The 19,573-nt window shown below is 41.0% G+C and overlaps 1 protein-coding gene across 2 annotated transcripts in view; it reads right to left on the bottom strand.

The window, feature by feature from the left end:
* Positions 1 to 4,459: 4,459 nt before the first annotated feature.
* Positions 4,460 to 19,573, bottom strand: part of mpped1 (metallophosphoesterase domain containing 1) — a gene marked incomplete at both ends in the record, with an annotated part of 83,451 nt that continues 68,337 nt past the window's right edge. For both annotated transcript variants that reach the window (XM_079183755.1, XM_079183754.1), the window contains 3 exons: positions 4,460 to 4,581; positions 8,643 to 8,756; positions 14,171 to 14,286. In XM_079183755.1, the coding sequence (XP_079039881.1) occupies positions 4,460 to 4,581; positions 8,643 to 8,756; positions 14,171 to 14,286 (352 nt within the window). The remainder of the gene's footprint in view (positions 4,582 to 8,642; positions 8,757 to 14,170; positions 14,287 to 19,573) is intronic.

Here is a 19,573-nt window from a genome sequence, read left to right as displayed (position 1 = left end):
GTGGTAGGAGAGGCAGAGTGAGAAAAAAAATGAGGGAGGGAGGGACCTGGAGGAAGAAAGGAATATATAAAAGCTAGTTGTATTAATGGCAAAGTAAAAAAGCCATCCGCGAATAAATTACCCGGTCTCCCCCTGGGATTACTAATGTAATTATTTGAACGAGGGTTCTCATTAGAATGTGCAGAGGTGTGGAAGACCTGCAGCGCAAAATGGGAGACAGACACGGAGCAGCGAGGGTTTATACTGGAAATTAACTCGCTGCTCTGGGCTCTATAATTGATACGAGACATAGATACCTTTGATTTGGAACAAAAGGGGGAAAAAAACAGGACGGGAAAAGTTTCCTCGCCACCTCTAATAAAGGATGGGAGAGAGACAAAAGGGGAAGAGCGAGGATGGAAGTAAGGGAAGCATGATCCAGAAGTCACAGATAAGGTTTTATTCAATCAGTGAACAATCTCTCAGAACCAGCAGAATCCATGTGGTTTTTAAGAAAGAGAGGAAATTTACATTTTAGAGTTGTCTCCAGGAGCAACACAGTTACATTTTTGCAGTTGTTGGGTTTTCATTTTCCTGTCCCAAAGAATTTCCCGAACAACGATGGCAAAATACAATACCATATGAACACTTTCATTCCAAAATGTTATATGTCCATTTAAAAAAAAAAAAAGATCTGAAGTTCATAACCATCCAGTAACGTTGAAGTATCCAGCCAATAGAAATGTTACCAAGGACACAAACGATGTTTTATTGAGTACCACGTAAAAGTACCACCACATTCTGCTTTCAAGTTTTAGCTGTCAATCATTCGGCATGTGTGTGTTGGTGGCATCCCCCCGCATTTTTTTTTAAAAAACAGTACATATCTCATTATGGAACAAAACTCTTCATATGCAGATTGTCTGAGTAGCAGAAGTCATTAACTCCTTTAAGCATGCCTCAAGAAAGAAATCAAGAAATAGTACAAGCACTTTTTTTTTCTTTTTTTTCACTCTTGGAAAAAAAAAACAGGAAACACACATAACACGGCTACTGAAGCAGAGGAGCATCAAAGAGACGTCTAAATGAGGACTGGAAGTGGAGAGTCGGACCAAACAGACGGCTCTTCATGAAACTGAGAGATGAAAGTTCCTCCCATATTTTGGTTTTTAATAGTTCCCTTTTATTCCTTTCTTGGAACGCCGCAGACGTTAATTAAGTTTGTGTTCTAAACGATGAGGCTGAGCACTCCTTCTCCTTTTACTCTCTCTTATTATTTGTATTAAATACACTCACATAGACGCATATCCACACCCTACGTTGTGCAACACCATCTCCTGGATACATTCAGACTATTACTGCTAACCCCAACTCAAGTCTCCCCAATCCATGCCCAAAATCCTGGATCGTAATGATAGATTAATTCTTCTGATCCAACACAACCAGTTAGTGAAGTGAAAATGGTGCAACTGTTTGTTTCTCATAAATACTTAAGGTGTTGAGCAGAGCTAGTTCTTACCTGCGTGACAATATAACATACCATTAAACACCCTCTTCCTTTCCTAGTAGGCTATTAATGTGAAAGTTCTGCATGAAAAACCTAAGCAGTGACAGAAAAAAATGGCATCGAAGTAGGGCTGGACAATATGGCCAAAGATATTTTCACAATCGATTTGATCGATAGTGATAATTATCACGATATATATTTAATAATGATGCGTATTCTCATCAGGAGAGAACCCTAAAGAAACCAGAAGGTTAATTATAGTGTACAATTTGCAATTATCTATCATCAGAACGGGTCGTTTGGGGTTCCCTACATATGTACAGTATATATGACACTTATTGTTGCCATTTCACTGCTGGTTGCTGATTTTGAGCAAGCTCACCGGACACGTCCGCCGGCTGAGCCGGTTTAAAGCCAACCCATACTTTCCGTGATCAAGATTTCATGGGAAACATTTTCAAGTGTCAGAATTATTAAGAACAATGTTTCTGTTTCATAAGATAACTGTAAGATCAAAGCAGCAAAGCCGAGAATGACGTGACATACATTTTTACCTTTCTGAGCCGTTATTAGCAAACAGCCTTTATTTGTCTGCCATGTAACCTGTTTGTGGACTATTTTTTTACTTCATTATGTTCACAATTAGAAATCTAAAACCCTTTTACCTACTCTGCACAGACTACAACATTTGCGGTCAATAAACCTACCATTGTCTTTGGACTTCAATGAGGCTTCCACCTGCTTCTACAGTTAGTTTAATTACTAGTAAAACCTGCAACGAAAATATTGCCAATATATTCATATTCACTAAATTGACAAATGCCACATTTAAAAAAAGGGCTGCAAATACATAATAAACTAGAAGTGCACCCTGAGACCGCAGAGCTCCACCAAGGCCAAATGCCCTCGCAATGTTAACAAAAGTAAAAAATAGCAGCTCCATGAATCTGAGCAGCTTCAACATTTCTAAATGAATGTATTTTACTGCTATCACTCTGACTGTGTGGGCCCGATATTATTGGAGATACAGAGTGTCTGTATAGGTTTATCACAATCATCTGCAGGTGGTACAATATCTAGATTAGCATCTGTATACTAGGACTTCCTACATTATGCTCCAGATGCATCTGTTGTCAAATTGGCAATTATGATTTCTGCATTTGCCTGTGTTTTATTAAGATGCAGTGCTCCTACTGGGCAGCGCACCATAATTTAAACCTAATCTTAATACTAAACCTGCCCCTTGAAGAAGTGAGGATCTGCCTAAAACTCAACCTGCTCCACGTAACATTACACACACCTTCCACTGTTATCCACACACACACACACACACACACACACACACACACACACACACACACACACACACACACACACACACACACACACACACACACACACACACACACACACACACACACACACACACACACACAGAGTTTCTTGGTGAGTTATTCTGCTGCGTCTTTCCTTCTTTTTGCCTATTTGGAAACATTAAGACATCAGCTGGCACAATGAATGCTGATGTGCTGAGGAAGCGAGAGTAAGCTGCAGCCTCGGGGAACGTTTCATACATAATGTCGGAGAGCAGCGAGATCAAAGTGTGACGTGGTCTTGTTATGCTAAGCACATTCAGACTCTTACTGAGAACAGCCTTATTCAGAAAATAGAGCAGAGCAGAAAAAAAAAGAAATCACTTTTTTTTCTTTAAAACACACACAAACTGCAAAGAGACATGAAAGAGTTAATAATCACCAAAATGGGGCAGAGTAGCTTCACAGAGAAGAAAATACCATCATAAGCATTTACATTATTAAGAAATAGACCAAAGGAAATGTAACAACCACAAATATTAAGTCTTTTTGAAAAGCTTGCAACAGCTTGGAAATCTTTGAGAAAACCTTTTTTTTTCTTTACATTGACAGAAAACATTTACATTAAACCAGTTACAGTACATGTAGTTACAGCTTTACTCCTCTTAAAAAAGGGTGAAAAGTCTCTCCCGACACGAGGGACGGTCCTAGAAACAACCACCAGTTTGACTGTCCAGGAATAGCGCTAGCATGTAGCACCTGTCCAAAAAGCCCGCCCTCAGTCGTAGCTAACAAGCCATGCTAGTCCTTCACAGCGTGGATAGTAGAGAGAAAAGGAAAACATATAAGAAGAGGAGAAAAAGGTGAAAGGGGAGGTACAAGGAAAGAGGAGTGGAGAGGGGAGGAAAAAACCAAAACAAAGGGGAAGTGTCGCATGTGGTTTCCTCCGCGTCCTCCTCTAGGCACGGTTAAGAGGCTTATGAGGGCTTTAATGAGGCCCAGGGGGAGAGGTGTCAACATGGCTGACACCCCGACTCTCACACAGCCCCTGGCTGAGACCTCTTGCTGCCCTCACACACTCGCTTTGATTGCACACGCTGGCAAAAAAAAACAAACATCATTCTCTGGGCCCGAGGAAGGGAGAGAAACAGAAGGAAGATGAGGGGGGTTGAAAAGTTCTGTGAAAATCCCTCCGGGGAGGCCAATGTAACGTCGCTGCTGTTGAGTCGTGGCTCAGCCAAAAACTCTCACGTAGACGAGGTGCTTCACTTTAAGTCCTAATGGTTTCAGTTCATTTAAATGGAGTGAAGAACAACGTAGAACAACGTGTTACATGGCTCGACGTAGGTGCAGTGTCTCTCTCGTCTCTCTGAGACCACATCAGATTGTCAGTGCAGTAAAAGAGGACAGAGATTTGTCCGCATTGATCTCTCCGCTCGCCCATTTGTCTGCTTTTAGACTCAGATGAAGAAATGATGGCACATAAAATAACAATAACAGCAGAAAGGAAGTGTCCCCTCCCTTTATTCCGCTCCGTCTCCGGGCATGTACACACACACCTGCCTTGTATTTACAGAATCTGCTTTGCCGACCCTCACCTGCCACTCCTAGCTCTTTTCTCTTGATCGACGGCTGGCGTTTTGGGGCGAGCCTCCTCTAGTCATGTGGTCCTCCCGGGGTTCGGGAGGTCAAAGACGATGGGCGCGTTCATGGGCAGGAAGTTGACAGTGCAGGCGGAGGCGTTGACGAAGGTTGTGGTGCCGTCGGTCATCATGCCGTAACCTGGGCATTCGGGAAAAAGAGAGAAGAGAGAGAGAGAGAATAAGAGAAGGAAGATTTCTTTAAAATCTTACAGCATTTTGAGATTAAGGTGGAATTTCAGCATATGTGGTGAGGGTTGCAACTTAATTTATACTTAAAAGTACGACGTATGACATTTCGTGTTTATTCTCAACATTTCAACTTTATTCTCAAAAAGACAACTTTATTCTTGAATGTATGGTATGTTGACTATATCCTCAACATTTTGAATTTATTCTCAAAAAGACAACTTTATTCTCCACAATTAGACTTCATTCTTGAAATGGTATTTCAAATTTACTGTCACCATTTTATTTTTATTGTAAAGATGCAAAATAAAATCTTATGCCTGGAACGAATACTATTGACATTTTGACATTATTCTAGAAATGCTCAATAGAAATCTTCCTTCTCTCGTTTTCCCCTAATGCCTGACCATAAAACTCTTCTGTAGATTTGACACCTGTCTTTCCCAGATGTTACATTTCAGGCAGAATTTCCTGAGCTGCTGTAGTCAGTCATAAAGCAGCTATTTGTATACACTTATATTCTCTCCTCCTTTATTGTATGCCTCTAAATTGAAAGAACTCAAAGCAGTTTTTCTTTTATTACAGGGCTAATTTCAATGTAACCCATTATGGAATTATTTACACTTTTTTACTGCTTACCACTAAAACCTTGCCTCCCCAATGCAAATCTTCAGTAAATATCCACCAATATATGATTAAATAATCAGGGGAAGAACTGGCAATCACAGTGGACCCCGGGACGAAAAGCAACTGTGATGCATCTGATGGCGATCGTAATAAATACATGGAGTTAATCTCTTGGACAACCAAACGACACCAGAGTTATTGGCGCTATAGCATAGCAGCGCATCTTTGTCATTTCCAAAATGGCGAGAATCCAGTTTGAGCAAATGTATGCATGAGTGTGACACTAACACCACTACAGTTAAAAAATCTCTGCTCCAAAGGCACTTTGGATCGACGTTGCTTCCAAATGGCAGATGTAAAAGTGTTACCATTTTGTCGAGCATAAGTTAACTACCATCTCTCAGAAAGAACCACAGTACAATTTAACTTTGCACTACCAGTGATTTTCTGTTAAGTGTAGGTGTCACGTTCACCATCTCTTGGAACCGAGCAGATGTCCATGTTGGTGCTTTCAGATTTGGAATACATGAATACAAAACACGCTGAGGATAATGGCTGTCTTTCCGAGTTCCCCCTCGGAGTCCTCGCATTAATGAAGAGAGCTGCTTTCAGCCTCTTTCTCCTAATATAAAGTGTGATCTAGTTTCTAATCTGGTTCTCTGTGGTGGGGGACTGCTGCACGGGCTCATCACTGACCTGATAACCCCAAAAAAGCAATCCTTCAGCCCAGGGAGACGGCCTCTCTGCCCTCGCTGGCCTGGATGTAATGCTCAGAGGGATGTGGCTGCTCAGCTATTCTTTCATATACACTTTAAGCATTTTCTTCAAGAAAATTATTGAACATTATCTCCATATTATCTAAGTTTACATGGCTAGAATTTAATTGTTTTAGTCAGTTTAACTTAAAAATATTTAATTTAAGGAAAAAACAATACCATATTTTAAATACATGGCTTTTTGCTACATTTGATTGGTTAATTTAAATAATAAGCTTAATGTTTAGGTGGGACATGTGAGAATGATTCAGACACAGTGATGGGTGTAAAAATGTATGTAAAGTAACTGCCGCCTTCAGATTGTGATAAAGTAGAGGTCCCTCTTATATTTTTTGATGCAAAATATGATATTGCATTCTATGAATTCAGGTCATAAGGATTTATGTGAGCCTTAAGATGTGTAGACTCCGCCCCATTTTAACCCTGTCAGATGCAGAGAAGCTCATCCACGCCTTTATCTCCTCAAGACTGGACTACTGTAACTCACTCTTCACTGGGATCACTGGCAAGAGCATCCAGAAGCTGCAATACATCCAAAACAGCGCTGCCAGGATCCTGATGAGAGTCCGGAAATATGAGCACATAACACCCATTCTACACTCACTACACTGGCTCCCTGTCTCATTCCTACAAATTGACTACAAAGTCCTACTACTCACACATAAATGCATAAATGGACATGCACCTCCCTACCTACAAGAACTCATCACTCCCCAAACCTCCACCCGCACCCTCATATCTTCAAACAGCTCGCTCCTCCGGGTCCCCAACACCAAGCTCCGCACCATGGGCGACCGGGCCTTTGGCTCGGCAGCACCGCGTCTATGGAACAGTCTCCCTGACCACCTAAGGGCAACACAGACACTGGACTCTTTTAAGACCGGCCTAAAAACCTTTTTATTCAGGAAGGTGTTTCTGACCTTGTGTTAAATCACTGTCAGCTATTTCTTTTGTGTTTCTGTTCTTTCACTGTTTTCTATTATGCTTATGTTTACTCATTTTTTTGATATAGTTTGTTTTAACTATGTTTTAAATCGATGTTTTTACTATGTACTGGCTCTGTGGCACTCTGAGATTCTCTGAATGAAAAGTGCGTTACAAATAAAATGCATTATTATTATTATTATAGACTGTATTCGGTAAATAAAAGGGGGTGGGGCAGGGGTTAGTTCATATTTAGTGAATAAAAACCATCACAGTGCAAACATGTTTGTATGTATGTGGGGATATAATTTAATTAATATACATTAGCCAATGGCATAATCTCCCCTTCGTGTAAACCTGAGGGGAGATAATGTATTCAGTCGTATGCGTGTGCATGTGTGTATCACGTGTGTGTGTCTGTCCACGGCTAATCTCGCATACTGCTGGAATCATCAGCATATTTTCTGTGCTCATTAATAACTGTATACTCTCAGTGTTGCAGTGATTAACAATTTTTGAAAACCTATGTCATTGACTGTTTCATTCTGTCATTGACTGCTGACTCCTCTCACCTCTTAACCGGCCGGTCTGGGCCGCAAGTGATCAACAACCGCTTCAGTTTCTGTCCAGTTTTGCGCGCCTAGGTAAGCCGCAAACAACGTCAGCAGTGAAGTTGTATAGTGGCAGTAAATGTACAGTGTTGGTTACAGTTTACACATGAATAAACAGTGCAAAAAAACCCACGCAAAAGTGAAGGGAGAGTCTGTGGAATCATAAACTGGTCTCTGGACAGAGCCATAGAGCAGCACACTGCGCTGACAAGGTTGTAAAATATAAATACATTTGTGCATTCAGAGCCTTTTTTTATTGGGCATCAACCTCCAACCATCAACTACATTTTGTTGAAAGCTAAAACAGCTTCAGGTTGCGATTACGCCTGGGACGTAGCAGCCGAGATGCGTGGCTGCCCAGAGCCGGTGCAGACAGCTGAGTAGATTCAAATCTGTTGTGGGAGTGGTACGCTTGCTGTCTAGACGATGGGGCGATTGAGGTTTTTATTCAATCAAATAATAAAGCAGTGGTCATTGCAGACACACCTGCCGGAGATCTGAGTGCACTATTTTAGTTTCCACTGTGTTAGTTTGATTCATTCACTTAAGGACCACCAAGACTCTGCGTCTTCTTATTGTCCAAGAGCCAAAATCCACAGAGAAGATCTGAGACGGTTAAAATGTTGAAATGGGGCGACTGTGGCTCAGTGGTAGAGCAGGTTCGTCCTTAAATCAGAGGATCGGAGGTTTGATCCTCGGCTCCGCTAGTCTGTGTCGATGTGTCCTTGGGCAAGACACTTAACCCCTTATTGCTTCCGTAGCTGTGCCTATAGTGTGTGAATGTTGTAGGAATGGTAGATAGTTCTGAAAAGCAGGTGGCACTTTGCATAGTAGCCCCTCCCATCAGTGAATGAATGGGTGTGAACGGGTGAACGACATGTAGTGTTAAAGCGCTTTGAGTGGTCGGAATACTAGAAAAGCGCTATGCAAGTACAGTCCATTTACTGATTGGCATTTAAATGGCTCAACCAAGTCCTCTTCAGTTATTTTAAACCCCTGGATTTAACATACACGCTGGTCTACCTGCTTTGCGGAGGTTGTTGGGAGTTGAGTGTTTTACAAGCTCGTTCAAGTACCTTCATGAATATGTCCGAACACATGTAACTTGGGCTTGACTCTCCTCTGGACTGTGTTCAGCAGCTCCATGCACCCCACACGCTGCATCTTCTTCGGGACCCAGTCCAGGAAACCTACACACAGTAACACACAAATCAAACACACTTTTCACTAAACATGCTGCTTCTCACAGAGCCTGCAAAAACGCCATGGAACATATGAAGAGCTGTGGTCCGAAATTAGATAATGAGGTGGTGTAATGTAGTTAGTTGGCGAAAGAAAGTCTTCCACTGTTATAAATTGGTTATAATATTTGTCCGCTTTGTAATATTCTATGTTTCTCACTATAATGTGGAGATGGACAGCGAGCTACAATGCAATGTGGTCAGTCGAGCCTACTGTGGGTGGAGAGGAGGGGCAGTGAATAGCAGAACAATGCCACGTTTCACGTTTTATTGAGCGGGTACTGTAGGTCCTCTAAATATTGCATTGCATTGTGGGAAATGTGCTGTATAATTACCACTCAACTCAACCATTCAAACTTATAAGAAAACTGTCACCCATTGTGAATGTTAACAGCTGATTGAATGGGCAAGTGGATCCCTACTATTAGAATACTTCAGGCCCCCCCCCCCCCACGTTGTGAAAGTGAAACATAATATAGTGAATTCAAACATCTTTAAATTCAGGCAACAAAAACATTTAGGTTAGATTTAGTAGAAGATTGCGGTTTGGGATAAAATAAGTAGTATACATTTATGTTGGCAACGTGGCAAACTAACATTTATTTTCACAATCAACACTTGAAATGATGAAGACACTTGCAAATGACATGGTAGTACAAAATGTAAACCATAGAAAATTACGGTAAAATAAAATCCATTTGTTTGTACGTGCTATACTACGTGCTATACTACGTGCTATACTACGTGCTATACTACGTGACGTGGTTACGTACATAACTTTAAAAAAGTCTGCTTGTTGACACAAATAGCGGTCTCCTTGGTGAAAGTCCTGTGTTTGTTTGACCTCTCAATTCACTCCTACTTCCTCACTAGGTGGACTGTGTTGCTCTATTTATATGCTAAACTTCGACAACTGATTTCCTCCTTTGCTACCATCATAACTACTATGACCACTAAAGGTCAACCATGTTAATAGACGATAAAAATATATATATTTTGTTATCAGTCATATTTGACTGTTTTAAAATAGTAACAAAACTATGAACTGTTCAATCCTTACTTTCTTACATAAAGTGTTATACAGTAATGATCCGGTTTGGATCATTACTGTAATGCGGGCAGCAGTGTGATGATACTGTTGGGTTGATTTTCTGTGTTTACATGACTGAATGCGTCTCCGCGACGGTTATACATTTCATCTCCCTTCAAAAAGTCATACATCACATTTTAAAACAAAGCTGTCCATTTCAGACTCCTTGTCTAATGGCAAACTGCACATCGCAGCACCAAAAAAATAAAAAGACTCTTAGAAAGCAACCATAGAAAATAAAGATCAATCACAGCCACACACAGATGCAGACTTCACAGTGTGTGTGACAAGGATGAAGCATGGAGTGTATATGATTTAGTGGCTGCTCTGCGAGGAGGGATGCTGCTGATGCTGAGTCAATAAAAGCATCAAGTCGTAGAAATAAAATGACCGAGGAGCTCGTGCCTCCATCTTTTCTGCAGAAACTAACATTTCAATAAACAGCATCTTCTCCAAATTGATCATGAGATTACCATAACCAGAGCAGATTTCATAGAAATCTGGCCAGTAGATAAATATCTTGATCTTTGGACCAAAATGATGGACGGACAGAGGAACAGATTTAAAGACGATGACATTGCAACCCTAACTGTGAACCCACAGACTGTGGTGTGGTAAGAAGTGAGCTCCTACTCATTTTCTACAAGATGAATTGCTGAAATGATAATTGCTTCCCAAAGCATTGTGGGATAGCAGGTGGACTAGACCTAACCAGCAACTCGAGAAACAGGAGGGAGGTTTAATTAAAGACCTTTGAGCAACTCATGGCACAGTTTGACTGGAAGCTTTAAAAAACTCAAAAATAAAGTTACGTTTTTATCACCTTTGGATAAATGTCTATGGAGAAAATGATTGCCGTGACTTCTGATTGAACCTTGTCTCTAAGATTACAGATATAAATCAAGATTAATTAAATACATTTTCATATTAAAACATGAAAGGGCCTCCAATAAACCAACGGTTTAAAACTGATTAAAGCCACGTCTCAAGTCTTGAAGTGCGAGGCCAAGCCACATCTTAAGGACAAGCCCAGTCAATTCTCAAGTTTTTATGGGCGAGTCCAATGTTTTGAGTTTCTACGGTCATGTCCAATACCAGTCTCACAAGTAGGGGAAGTTAAGTCTCTAGTTTTAAGGAGCAGACCAAGTCAAATCTGAAGTATTTAAGGGCGAGTTCAAGCCAAGTCTGAAGTCTTAATGTACAAGTCCAAGAAAAGTCTGAATTGTTTATGGACTAGTAGTCAAAGAAAATTCTTAATCCCTAATAGTAAGTCCTCATTTTTGCAACTCGAGTCTCAACCTCAAGTCAAATTTGAACAGTAGTTTGAAATCGCATAGCAAAACTATACAAAGGTTTGTGGCCATTTCGGGTAATTGTATGCTTGTAAGCATCGTGCAAAGAATCTCACTCTGGACAAAGTTAATGGACCATCTCATACTCAACACAAACATAAAAACGTCAGTTTTTAGCTGGCAGTGAATCAAGATGGTAAAGATGGTAAAGTAATACGGTCTGACTTCTTTCTCCTCGAAATGTCTCTATCTGTAAAAAACATACTTTTAATATCAGTTTAAGTAAAAAAAAAAAAAGAAAAGCTGCCTTAAAACAGTAAGTGTGTTCTTTACAAGCCTTGGGAGATGGTGGAAGTGAAGTGAGAAGTTACGAGGGCTGTTTTGTGTCTCGGGGTATTTTGCTCTCATGTGCTGCTTGTTTCAAAGCAGCTGCTGCTTTGGGCACTGCGCCTGTTTTCCTCTTTTTGTCTCACTTTCTCTCTGTCTCTCTCTCTGCTGTTAACTTCTTCCTCACAGCCAGATAAAGAGGCCATATTCTTCCTCTCGAGCTGCCGATCTGCCGTTTTATCGCGCCTCATAAAAGACGGGAGCTTTTTGCTGCAGTGCGAAACGATGTCTTGCTCACAACTCCTTTTTTTCTGTCACCTTCTCGGCCATCATTCGTTTCACACCCTTCTTAAAAAATATTTTAAAAAAGGATGTCTTTTCTTGACCTCTGCCGCTTTGAAGAATCCACTTCATTAGCAAAACTTTTGTCCTCCATCCCCTTTTTTTCTTTCTCATGCCATTCCCTCCAGTGTCATTCTGGGTCTATATATGTGTGAGTGTGTGTGTGTGTGTGTGTGTGTGTGTGTGTGTGTGTGTGTGTGTGTGTGTGTGTGTGTGTGTGTGTGTGTGTCTCATGCATTAGTAGCCTGCTGTAGCTGCTCCATATGCCGGTGGCTTACGAGCAGATAGCTGGAGACACTTCGCTAAGCTGAATGGAAAATAAACGGCTGTGTTCGCGGCCGAGACTCAGACGTTGAAATCAATCACACACACGCGTCTGAGCACCACAGCTGCAGCAGGAGATGAGGTGTGAAAGTGTGTGAGGGAGAGTGAGAGTCAGAGAGAGGGAGGAGAGTGTGTATGCGCACGAGCGTCTGTGTGTGTGTGTGAGGCAGACAGGATGTCAGTTAGCTTGTGAGTCCACATCTGTGTTGGTTTCAAACCTGTGCCATGTTTGTGTGTGAGGACGAAAAAGTACATAAAAGCTGAAAGGCGATCACAAAAAAGGCTAATAATCTCTGAAGGTAAAGTGTGTTTTCACGCAGAGCAGGACGAGATGACCGGAGTGTGTGAGTCACCGCTTTGATTACCTTCCCCCTTTATTCATCCACTCAATACGACAGTGATTCATCAGCGCTACTTCCAAACAAAGCGTCTACAGAGAGCGTGCTGACGGTGTCTGTGTAAAAGCTGAAGATGGATGTTGTTTATGTAGTTTGTGTTTTGCAGGATCTATTGAGGTCAAGTAAGATAATTCTTCAGGAAGTGCAGTTAGTGACAGTGTGGGCTCTATGGTAGCTCTTACAGCTTGATGGAGTGGCAGCAATTGGGGGGAGGGGTGCTTAGCAAAGGGTCAATTTGCAATATCCCCTGTTCAATTCCAGCCGGGGATCTTTTTGTTGCATGTTACTGTATCATATCTACTAAACAAATATAAAACATGAGGGACATTTTATAGGCTGTTGCCAGTATTTCTGGATTCAATAAATTTAAATGTGACTACTTTTAGGTCACTAAATGAATGAATAAATAAAGGACTGAGAGCCAGATTAACATTTGGACCTTTTCTTCAGGCACAGGTGTGACGTATTCTGGCCCAGACACATGCAGTGTATCGATCAAACAGATGTAGTCGCAGTTTGTTTGTTATTTGTTCAGGTGCATCTTTTTCTTTTTGCATATGCATTTTAGGAAGAATAATGCAAATAATAGGCAAAGACATGTTGACAGAGGTTGATTATGTGTTCCCCTGGATTTACTGAGGTCAGGACTAGGCGGAAACTTATGCTGCGTTCCAGACAACTTGGAGGTCGGAAATTTCTCATTTGATAATTGCAGCATCGACATTTTTTCCAAATAACTAAATTTATAACAAGATAATTATCATAGACTGTGGACCATACCCAGCTACCTAATAACATATCGCAAAAATATTTTGACATCAATTTAGGAGAACAGGTTTTATTATATGATAGTTTTTATCATGTTAATCAAACACAAAGAGTAAACATTGCCTTTTAGTTGATGGTTTAATATTTACAATGTTCACTTCTATTGTGTGACTTCAGACCACTGCTTCTTCATGAAGTCATGGTCGATGGGTTTGACCTGAGCTCACAAGTAGGAACTCCGACTCTGAGTGACCTTCCATTGTATTGTTTCTAGGAGGTCGGACATTTTTGAGTTCCGAGTTGTCCGTAACGCAGCTCAGATGGAAGCTACAGGAAAGTTTTAGTGGGGAAAAGAACCTTTATAATTATTTATTATAAATTTGTATACAACTGGAAACAGATTATCAGATTAAGCTAAGTATTATTAAAGAACACAATGTCTGTTAACTGTAACATAAACAACGCTTGGACTTGAACTTAACTATCAATAAACTGTAAAATCACTACATCACTACAATGCATGTTGGTTTTCTTTTGATAAGACATTTATACTTTGGTATTACCATTCACATCAACACCATCTCTACCTGCTGCTTCGGCTCTTGCTCCACCAGTGGCTTGTGTACATTTTATGCTTCTTTGATTTGAATAAATATTCAGATCAAATAATATAATTTAATGAGTAACATTTTGAATAACAACAGGTAAAGTTAATGAATACTACATCATCATTTATTTTCACAGTTCAGTGATCTGTACATACACACAATTTACTTTAGACATATGTTGGAGCCTATGTGTGTGTTGTAATGTGTGTCTCACCCAGTGGGGGGCAGTGTGTCACCAGGATGTCTGTGTTGTCGGGGATCTGGTTCCACTTGTCCAGCAGAGCCTGACCCCGTGGCAGGTTGAAGCCCCAGCCGTAGTACCAGGGCTGCCTGCAGACACACACACACACACACACACACACACACACACACACACACACACACACACACACACACACACACACGTACAGGAAGTAAGAAGAACAGATGGGTTGGTCACTGTGGCAAATACAGACAAATGTCATGTGGGATGCTTTGAATCTTTTTTATCAAATGTCACATGTCACACTCTCTCCTTACATTGATATGATAATAATAATAATTACTAATTAATGATTAATTAATTAATTATAATGATTATAATGAAACGTGATCCTCAATTGAACAGTGGAGAGTTATAATCATTTAATGCACACTATGTGGAAGCATTTAAGTCACAGTTAAATCGTTTTTTAATCCTTTTTAGAGCTCGACCGATATAATAATGATAGTTTGGAGAAGGAAAAAGACAATTATTCATCTAATACTCTGATACATTTTCTGCATGTTTTCTGTCTTACTTGATATAGAAATGAACTAAAAACAGCTATTATGATATAACACCACTTTGTCAGCTGTTCACCAGGGCCAAAAAGTTTTAGCGCAATTTTTTTTACCATAATCGCCAGAAAGAATAATGCCTTCAAGGTTTTAGGACTTTTTATGGAGTGAAGAATAGCTTTCTGGAAAAAAAGTTTACATTGAAAAACATAATTCCATGTCTGTCACATATTTATGGCTATAGCGCATAAATAAATGACAGACTTGACAGACTCCATGTAAAACGCTGATGTAGGTCTCTGTGGGACTGCAGGCGGCTGCACAGCCATCAGCCAAACCGACCTATCAGTCGACCTATAATCCTAGTATTTCAAGTGTTCAAGCTCTGATTCTAAGTGACCTAATAGGTTACAGGTGTCTTCACAGGTGCATTCTGGGTGCAGGTGATTGACAATTGAGTGTGGTATTTCTATGGAAGTGTTGAGCGAACGTGTTTGGAGATAACGTGTATGTTTCTTTTTAAAAGCGTTTTCTTTTATTTTAGACGAGTGTGAAGTCAGAAATGTTGGTATGGTTCAGCATACCTGCTCGATAGATATGATGCATGAGTTAAAGCTTTCCGTAAATGTGTCACAGGTACCGTTTTTTGTGTCATGACAATTACAAAAACATTTAAATGTGAATTAACCACTGAACAAGCAAACACACAGCAAAGCAAGACGGGGGAAATATTTTGTTTGTGAATATTAAACCACAATTTTTGCTGACATTGTTGATTGGACTGTATGGTTGGCATTCTTTTTGACAAGGGTCTAATGTAATCACTTTGATAATGCAGTTTTCCCGCGTTTTAGTATATGCAACATTTTAGCGCAGGTCAGCAAATATCTGGCCTCTTTGTAGCTGCGTTTTTTAAGCATCTTCTTAAAAAAGTCGCTGTCTAATCCAACCTTTTTTGTTGCTTCTAACAGAACTTAACCTGATTGTGCTTTTCTAACCGAAACCTCCTGAAGTTGTGGCCTGGAATGGTTTGTGTTTGAAAAATATTAGGAGAAATTGTGGAGGAGCAAAGACCATAACTCCAGCTTCTCTTTTTGCACCTCACACAAACAGTCTTCCTCCTTTTACTGTCTTAACACGAGGTTTGACCTTCAAGATGAATAGCAGTCGTCTAGTGTACGAATCAAACAGGATCCCCGGCAGGGTAGCGGGGCAGGGTGAACAGAAAGCGACATTAAACGCCTCCTTGATCACAGTCGGGGCCCAGAACGCTCGGCGACGGGAGAAAAAAAAGTAGAGAAGGAGAAAAGAAGAGAAGAAGAACGGGAGAGTCTTGACGGCTGGGGCTCGTGTCCCTTTACTTTGATAACGGACGCCGCGGTCGTGAGTGACGGAGAAGAAATTAACATGTCACTTACAATCTGTACTCCGATCCATCTTCCTCTCCAATGCGCCGCACGTGTGTGTGTGTGTGTCTGTGTGTGTGTGTGTGCCGCCTCTGCGCAAGCGGGTTTTTTTAAATTGCCAAGTGCAGTCACTCGAAACACCAACTTTATCGCCGTGGCCGATGCCCGACGCGTCTGTGCTCAGTGGCACATCAGATGAGGATTTTTTGAATAATTTCCGGAGTGTGTGTGTGTGTGTGTGAGTCTGACATGCTTGGGGACTTCCGAGACAGATGGGGAGACAGAGAGACAGGCCTGGAAATAGGAAGAAATACCTGTCACACAGTCTCCTTGTCCTTCTCTCTAATTAAGAAAGCTAAAAACGGAGACTCCAGGTCGCGTGCGTGCGGGGGAGGGAGGGGTGGTCCAGCACATGTGGCGGTGCATCATGGGAAATCACGTCCTACATTTTGGCTGGAGAGCCACGTGATTAAAATTCCATCACTTCCTGAACATCAGAGACTAAACATTTCTGACGAATGATCCAACGCTGCCCATGAACACAGTTTCAATAATTTACCCGGCTGATATTAAAACATTTAGACTGGCCTTAGCATATTAATAGGGCCTGTGGAATGAAATATTCATGTCCGTCTTCACATGGACATCTCAATTAAAATGAAATGATCTTGGCGGTGTGGTCGATGCTCCCGTTACTCCCAGAGTGAATGGAGGGATGAAGAGAGAGCAAACAAGAAGACATTGAGGTTTCCCTAAAAAAACGACCACCTTACGCTGATTATTCGTATATTTTATATATATATATATATATATATAGTTGACACCACAGTAGAAGGATTCATGAGGATGGAAAGAACAGGGGGATGCCGTTCAAGTCAACTTGAAGGACCAGTGTGCAGGATTTAGGGGGCTCTACTGCACCGCCATGTTTCTACAGTAGCCCAAAACGGACAAACCAAATATTGACTCTAGAGAAAGACTTTTATGTTATAATGTGAGGAGGAAACTAAATCCTACACAGTAGTCCTGCAAAGGTCCGTATTGTACTTTTGCATATCTTACTAACTAGTCATATTCTCTTGACATTATTCATAACCATTTTCCAAAGCATATCCAACATTTAGATAGATTTCTTGTCTTCCACACAGCTATTTCATATCAGCTTCCTGTGAAAATCTCCTCGATCAACTTGAAGAGATTCACTACATTATGTTGTTTTCCAAAGAAGCAACGTCTTGATGTCATTCAAATAATAATTTCATTTGTCTTCATTGGATGTTTGGATTTACAACTTTGACTGCAGAGATTGTGATCTGCATCGGATTATTTGAACTACAACCATGAACTTTCCCTTACCTCGACCGATAGCTTTTTAAGCACGAACACAAGCTTTTCCTGAGCTCAATCAGATTGATGTTTGTTGCCTAAACATAAAGGTACCCTGTGCAGTTTTTGATCACTTGCAGCGCTATGGAGCAATGTTTGCATCCCATTTCATACAGAAAGCAATTTGAGGGAGGATGTCATTCCCTTTGTTCAAAAAATGGACCAAAGTGCATCCCCCATGTTCACCTGCTGCCACCCTCTCTCCATCTCCTAATAGCAGGGAGAGTGCAGGGGCAGAATATGTTAGTCTAGTCTGCCTGACTCATTGATACTTTATCTGACTGAGGTTTGTGCCAGTTAGAATCTACGGCCTCCCACCATGACTCGGAAACATCAGTAGCCCGAGGCCACGATCACACCGGGACGTGTCGCAACAGGTGCGGCCGCTTCAAAAACGCCCGTTGGCAAAGAGTGTCGGGCAAAACAGCTGATGGAGCTATCAAACATAAATAACAGGGGAACAAATTATTCAATGCGGACATGGAGCTTTTGCTGTTACTCTGCTGTTGAATGAGGAGGAAGGGAAATATTATGTTCATCGTAATTAAAAACTGCTAATATTACCCTTTCGTCTGCCTCTGTCCGTTCCTACATGTCCTGTCATTAAAACAGGAAGTCAGTGGTACAGTTGTAAAGCCGCCTCTTGCTCCATTTGGTTGTCTACCTGGGCCAACTGTGACATTGACGGGCAGTGCGACTCCGTGCCTGCCGCTGAAAAGTTGAGAATATTTTAACTTTTAGGTGCGTTTAAAAACCGCTAGAAAAACTGTTTTTGTGTGCGCACATGTTTCTAGCGGCTTGTCTCGGTGTGATCGGGGCCAAACTGTGCTGTCCGTGGTGCTGAAGCAGCAGTTGGGTTTGAAATTGCGATTCTATCTCTGAATCCTGCCCTTCCGTGGGTGACCTGAAACTAGTGGCGGGCCGTGCATTTTATACCTGGGCCTTCAATGCTGTCCTACTACAGTTGAACCTCCTCATAACGCCACAGCTACAGTTATTATTTGTTTTGTGTAAAATTGAAGCTCAACACCTACAAATACACTAACTGTAGAGTGCAGATATATGAATACGAGCGGATAATGCATTAAAAAACCTGCGAGCTATCACACGTATTCATCCACACACTGAAGAGCACGGGCCATTCAAATATTATTCACATCAGAGGGAACAATATTAAATAGACAAATTAACACAGTAGTAACGCTCCTATCACTCCCTCCAGGAAATACACAACACCTTAACTCTTGTTACTGACGGATTTATTCGTCTGTCAACACCGAGAGGGAAAATGAGTCCACTTGAAAACACATGAATCTTCAAAAGATGATCACTTTAACACTTTAACTTAAACTTAACTTTAACACTTTGCGCGGAGTATATAGATTTCTTCCGCTTCATGTGTCTTCTTGTTGCTGTGCACCGACTAAATGTGTCCCCAGAAAAACATAGGACGTAACAATAGTTCCTATCACATATTAAACCAAACAAAAATCTATCTTCATAAAAACAAGTTGTACAAATAATTATATATAAACAAGCATATTAAAGCTACTGCAGGTGTAAAAACAAGAGCAGTTCACTTACCAAAGCTGCTGTTCACTATATAAAGACAAAGTTCATCCTCCTTTCTTTGTTAACAAAGAGTTTAATCTCACGGTTGTTCAGTACATCCGTGCATTTTAGTTCCAGTAAGAAGTCCTTCTCGAGACAGTCGAGCCTCCCCAGTTGTATTTCTTGAATATGTTTTAATGCGTTTGAGGGCTGAAAATGTCCGCTCGACAGAGGCAGCAGATATTGGGATTGTCACGGCCCAACATGTCATGCTAGCCCACTGACCAATCACGTACTTGTAGGCCAGCTAGCAGCTCTGACACGTCAAAGAATACGCCCAACATGTCAAACTAAAGATCTGATTGGTTGAAGACTGACAATCAGCAATATCGTCCCCATTTACTTAAACTGCACATGGATTCACTTGTAATTGTGAAGGCTTCGGGGTGAAGGCTTTTTTTAACCTAGAGACAACATAGAGGTGAAATCTGATTGGATAAAAGCTCTACTTAAAA

The sequence above is a fragment of the Pholis gunnellus genome, assembly GCF_910591455.1.
Source record: "Pholis gunnellus genome assembly, chromosome: 22".
In the NCBI taxonomy this organism is placed as follows: Eukaryota; Metazoa; Chordata; class Actinopteri; order Perciformes; family Pholidae; genus Pholis; species Pholis gunnellus.
The sequence above is the reverse complement of the archived record's forward strand: the minus strand, read 5'-3'. Positions and strand labels throughout refer to the sequence as shown.